Source organism: Seriola dumerili, unplaced genomic scaffold (assembly GCF_002260705.1).
Source record: "Seriola dumerili isolate Sdu_G_001 unplaced genomic scaffold, Sdu_1.0 BDQW01000177.1, whole genome shotgun sequence".
Taxonomy (NCBI): Eukaryota; Metazoa; Chordata; class Actinopteri; order Carangiformes; family Carangidae; genus Seriola; species Seriola dumerili.
The window spans coordinates 1,355,189-1,360,225 of NW_019174432.1; the positions used below are offsets into that span (position 1 = coordinate 1,355,189).

Sequence of the window (5,037 nt, forward strand, 5' to 3'; positions counted from 1 at the left end):
CCAGTGAGAGGACTGGTGAAAAATGGCCTGATGGTAGAAAAGCTGCGGAAACAGTTTAGTTCTTTTGGTTTTATTTATTGATTTTTTGAGGTATTATTTATTTTCAAGTTTTTTTATTACTGTGTTTTTTACAAGTATTTTTGTTGTACATCTAAGATTTATGTACTTTATGTGCTTGTGTATTTTAAGAGTAATGTTTTTTTTTCAACATGATTTCTTTTGTGGATCATTCAGTTTTTTATGCACAAATAAAAGGACTTTTCTTGGGATTGTACATTGTTGTTTAATTAAATTAGTTATTTTTTTCATACACTTGTTTGTGTAACCTGAACTGACGAGGTTGATTATTTCCTTTTTACTAAGTATATTTGGTTGATTTTTCACTTTAAAATATTTTTTCACGTACACAATTCTAAGGCTCTATATGTGGAAAATTTGCCCTAAATTCTGTTTCATAAAACAAACAGCAGCATCTGCTGGTGAGAAAATGAAAGGTCGGCAGCGAGTTAGTTACTTAGAAGAAGGGAAGGGAAATTACTGAAACAGAGCTGAGACACAATTACAGGAAATAGGATCTCTCTGAAAAAACACTAAATAGAAGGACTGTTATCTGTAATGCAAAGGGACAGGGATTTGCTGTTAAAGGATTAATTTACATTTGAGAGAAATGGCTGAAGAAGATTGCTCTTGTTGAAAGTTTCCTGAGTTGCCATGTGTGTTCAGAGACTTTTAAAGATCCTGTGTCTGTGTCCCATTTGTAAAAGAAAATCCTCAAAAGATTTCTCCACTTGATAAACTTTGCACTGAAGGAAGTGGCTGATTCCTTTGCTGGGAGAAGGAAATCTGAATCTCCTGACAGAAAAAGGGAGCAAAAACTAGAAGTAGTGTGTAGTAAACATCAAGCTCTCTATGCTGCAGCCTGGAGAGCTCCTACATGTTCACCCTGTGGGACGGCCTCATGACGCATCGTCTACACTGCCCTCCAGGGAATTTGTCTTTATTCAGTGTGACAACGTTCAACACCTTTGGCAGCACCACTCGCCTCGTCCTGACCAGGTTATCATCCTGGTCAAACTTTAACTTAACATTTTGACCCTGACCAGGCTGTGTTTCATGTTAACTGTTTATTTGCTACTCGTTTTATGCAAATCTACTAACCCAAGAGTATTTGGGATTCATTGTTAGACTATTTCAATAAGGGATATGAGAGAGCGGAGATTTAAGAGAAGTTGAATCTTCCATTTAATACAACATCCACCAGAGGACAAAGTGTTAGCAATGACTTATGGTTTTATGGTTTAATTACTGTTGCTGCATAGTTTGTTTTTCATTTCTGTTACACTTGATAATCTTTACAATCCCCATGTTGTTTATGAAAAACATCAGTTAATGATAAAAGACTAATCTTGAGAATCTGAACACATCTGGAAATTTCTTCAATCCTAAACAATTCCTCTGTTTTTTTTCACAATAAGAGATCTGATTGAAATTTAGTTTATTTCTAATTGTTTGTTGGGATTTCTATTGATTTGTTCCTGGCAGCAACTATTCTTTGTGGATCTGGCGAGCTTTACAGTGAATGTTGTGCACCATCCTGGTCAAAGGTCATGTTTTACATGGAGGCCATTTACTGTGATCTGAACAGACTGCAGCCGTCACGTTTGCTGTTTCACCTTTTCACCTCTCATTCTTCTGTTGGAGATTGGTCCTAATCATGTGTTGTTCAGCCGGACGCTTTATGGAAAATGTTACTATTAAACAACTTCTGTTCTGTCTGAACTACATCTTTCTTCACTTTAATGTGTCATGACTTTGCTCTTAATAAGAACCATGAAAAGTGTTATTTGTAAGGTTTTATGCAGCTGCTACTAGAATACTACCAAGTGGAGATCGAAACAAACAGTGAGATAAAGGAAGGTTCAGTCGAGTTTCACTGTGTCCTTCTTGAATTTCCTTTAAGAGCTGACACCACAAATTATGACCATATGAAATCAGTGTTTCAAGCATTTTGAGGTGGATGTATTCTTGCTATTTTAACTTTATCTCCTCAACAGCAAAGTCTTTAACAAAACTACTTTCATTATCATATTGATAAATTCAAGATGTCTTTTAAAATAATTACTGAACATTTATGTTGTTTTCAAACATAGAAGTTGATAATTTGTTATTTCAGTTGCAATTTTTTATAATCTGATTCCAGCTAATGAATGAGGAGACAAACACCAGTAATCCTAAATGTGAACAAGAAGATAAAGACACTTAATGAATAAATGAATCAAATAAATAAATTAATTAATTAATGAATAAAATAAGATGGAAAGAAAGCAAAACACTGGCCATAAGAAACTCTGATTCTCTGATTGTTGTTTCAACAAATACTGTAACACATTGCTGAAAAACAGGCGGCCTAATGTTACTGAGTTTGGTCTGATGTTTAAAATGTTTCACCAATACATTTAAAAAAGTAAATTTCACTGTTTGACTTGAATGAATAGAAGAATAAAATACAAACTAAGTAAAAGCTTGTCTGTCTCTATATTTGGTCCAAATAGATTAAATGAACACAGTTATGCAGATACATGAGCTGAGCATGTTTCCTGCTTCTGCGATAGAAAATAAAAATGTTGTTAAACTGGTTTTAGTGTCAGTCAGCCTGTTGAAATGTTCCGTCCTCACTGAACTAAAATACTACAAACCTCCTTGTTTGTGTCATTTCAAAGACAAGATCATTTATGTTCTTTCATTTAAATTTAAACATGAGATTCATCATTTTTAAACATTTTACCTTTTATTTTTGTTTGCGTCTGGACAACAGCTGATAACATCTGGAATTATGTTATAAAGAGGAGAATATTCAATTCTACTTGATGTGTTGACAGCTCCATCTGCTGGTGACAGAACAACTTGGCATAATTCTCTGCTGGTGATAATTTAGCCAATGACAGACATAAAAGAAAATGAAAGTAGATTTTGACATTGTTGATTCATTGTTGAGACGCCATTACAGGGTGTGAGACCTCTGCTGGAAAACGCATAATTGAAGGACTGTAAGCAGAAAGTTGAAGAAACAATAACTCGGTGAGTCTTGCTGTTGCTGCATATGAAATGGCTGAGAAAGTCGCTCTTGTTGAAAGTTTCCTGAGTTGCCACGTGTGTTCAGAGACTTTCAGAGATCCTGTGTCTCTGAGCTGCAACCACAGCTTCTGTTCAAGCTGCCTGAAGAAATTCTGGGAACAAGCTAAAAACAAAAACTGTCCCATTTGTAAAAGGAAATCTTCAAAGAGTGAACCAGGAGTGAATTTTACACTGAAGGAACTGGCTGATTCCTTTGCTGGGAGAAAGAAATCTGGATCATCTGAGACAAACCTGGGAGAGAAGAAGGTGAAGGTGGTTTGTAGTAAACATCAAGAAGAGCCTAAATTGTTCTGTAAGGATGAAGATAGAGCTGTGTGTCCTGTCTGTGAGTTTTCTCTCCACCACGGTCACAAGGTGGTTCCTGTAGAACAAGCAGTCAGTGACTTGAAGGAGCAGCTGAAATCTGACTTAAAGTCTCTACAGGACAAGAGGAGCAAATACAAACAAGTGGAGAAAACATACAGTGAAGTGATTCAACACTCCAAGAAGCAGCTGTTGTCCACAGAGAGGCAGATCAGAGCAGAGTTCAACAAGCTCCACCAGTTCCTGAAAGAGGAAGAGGAGTCCAGACTGGCAGCTCTGAGGGAGGAAGAGGAGCAGAAGGGGAAGACTATCAGCAGAGAGATGAAGATGATTCAGGAGCAGATCTCCTCTCTGTCAGACAGTATCTCTGCTGTTGAAGAAGACCTGCAGAAACACAACGTGCCGTTCCTCAGCAGTTATAAACCCACTCAGACCAGAGCCAGAGCCCAGTGCTCACTGTCAGATCCACAGCTGCTCTCAGGAGCTCTGACAGATGTGGCCAAACACCTGGGCAACCTGTCCTTCAGAGTCTGGGAGAAGATGAAGGAGAAGGTCCACTTCAGTCCTGTCATTCTGGACCCAAACACTGCAAACCCCAGGCTCCATCTGTCTGATGATCTGACCAGTGTGAGACATGGAGACACAAAGCAGCAGCTCCCTGACAATCCAGAGAGAAACACTCAGTATGTCACTATTCTGGGCTCTGAGGGCTTCAGCTCAGGGAAACACAGCTGGGAGGTGGAGGTGGGAGACCATCCTGACTGGATTGTGGGTTTGACTAAAGAGTCATTTGACAGGAAGGGAAAGATATTTGTTTCACCAAAATATGGAGTCTGGTGTTTATTACATTGCAGTGGAAAATACACCAATGGTGTTAGTGAGACTGTCACAGTGAAGAAGAGTCTCCAGAGGATCAGAGTCCAGCTGGACTATGACAGGGGGGAGGTGTCCTTCTACGACCCTGAACACACGACTCACATCTTCACTTACAGAGACACTTTCACTGAGAAACTCTTCCCATATTTCAGTATTGGAGAAGCTGGTGACGCCAAAACCTCTGATATCAAACTGTGTCACTCTGAGATTTCTCTGTGATGTTCAGGGATGTTAGTTTTTCTCTCATGATGGTTTGAGGTTTATTACACTCTAAACTCATCATCACATTTATTATGTTTCTTTAGTTCAGATTTATTCATGATGGTAACTCCTGCTGTCAATTTTCTGTTTCTGTTTCTCAGCTTTTAAATTAATTATATTATATTAATTAATAAAGATTAAACTCCAAGAAAAAGTGACAACAAACTGCTGAAGCTGTATCACATCATCAGGAGACAAACTTTACAAATCAGAGCTGTTCATTATCCTGGTTCTCAGCATCTTGTTTTGAGTCAAACAACATTGTATAGTAGTTTATATCCACTGTCCTGATGCTCTGACTGTTTCACTTCTGTGACAGTTTGTTCATCAGCAGTTTTACTTTTTGATATTCTGATTAATATTTTGATGATTTTATGAGTTTGATGAATTTTGGATTTTGTTTTTTATACTTTGGAATCAGGTGTTTTAATATAATTTTATTTTAACGTTTTTTGTTGTTTA

The 5,037-nt window shown here is 37.5% G+C and overlaps 1 protein-coding gene across 1 annotated transcript in view; it reads left to right on the top strand.

The window, feature by feature from the left end:
- The first annotated feature begins 2,994 nt into the window (after nucleotides 1-2,994).
- The window catches only part of LOC111227370 (nuclear factor 7, ovary-like), a 2,249-nt gene continuing 206 nt past the window's right edge, over nucleotides 2,995-5,037 (top strand). The window contains exon 1 of the mRNA XM_022752822.1: nucleotides 2,995-4,572. Within this exon, the coding sequence (XP_022608543.1) occupies nucleotides 3,106-4,533 (1,428 nt within the window). The 5' untranslated portion in view covers nucleotides 2,995-3,105 and the 3' untranslated portion in view covers nucleotides 4,534-4,572. The remainder of the gene's footprint in view (nucleotides 4,573-5,037) is intronic.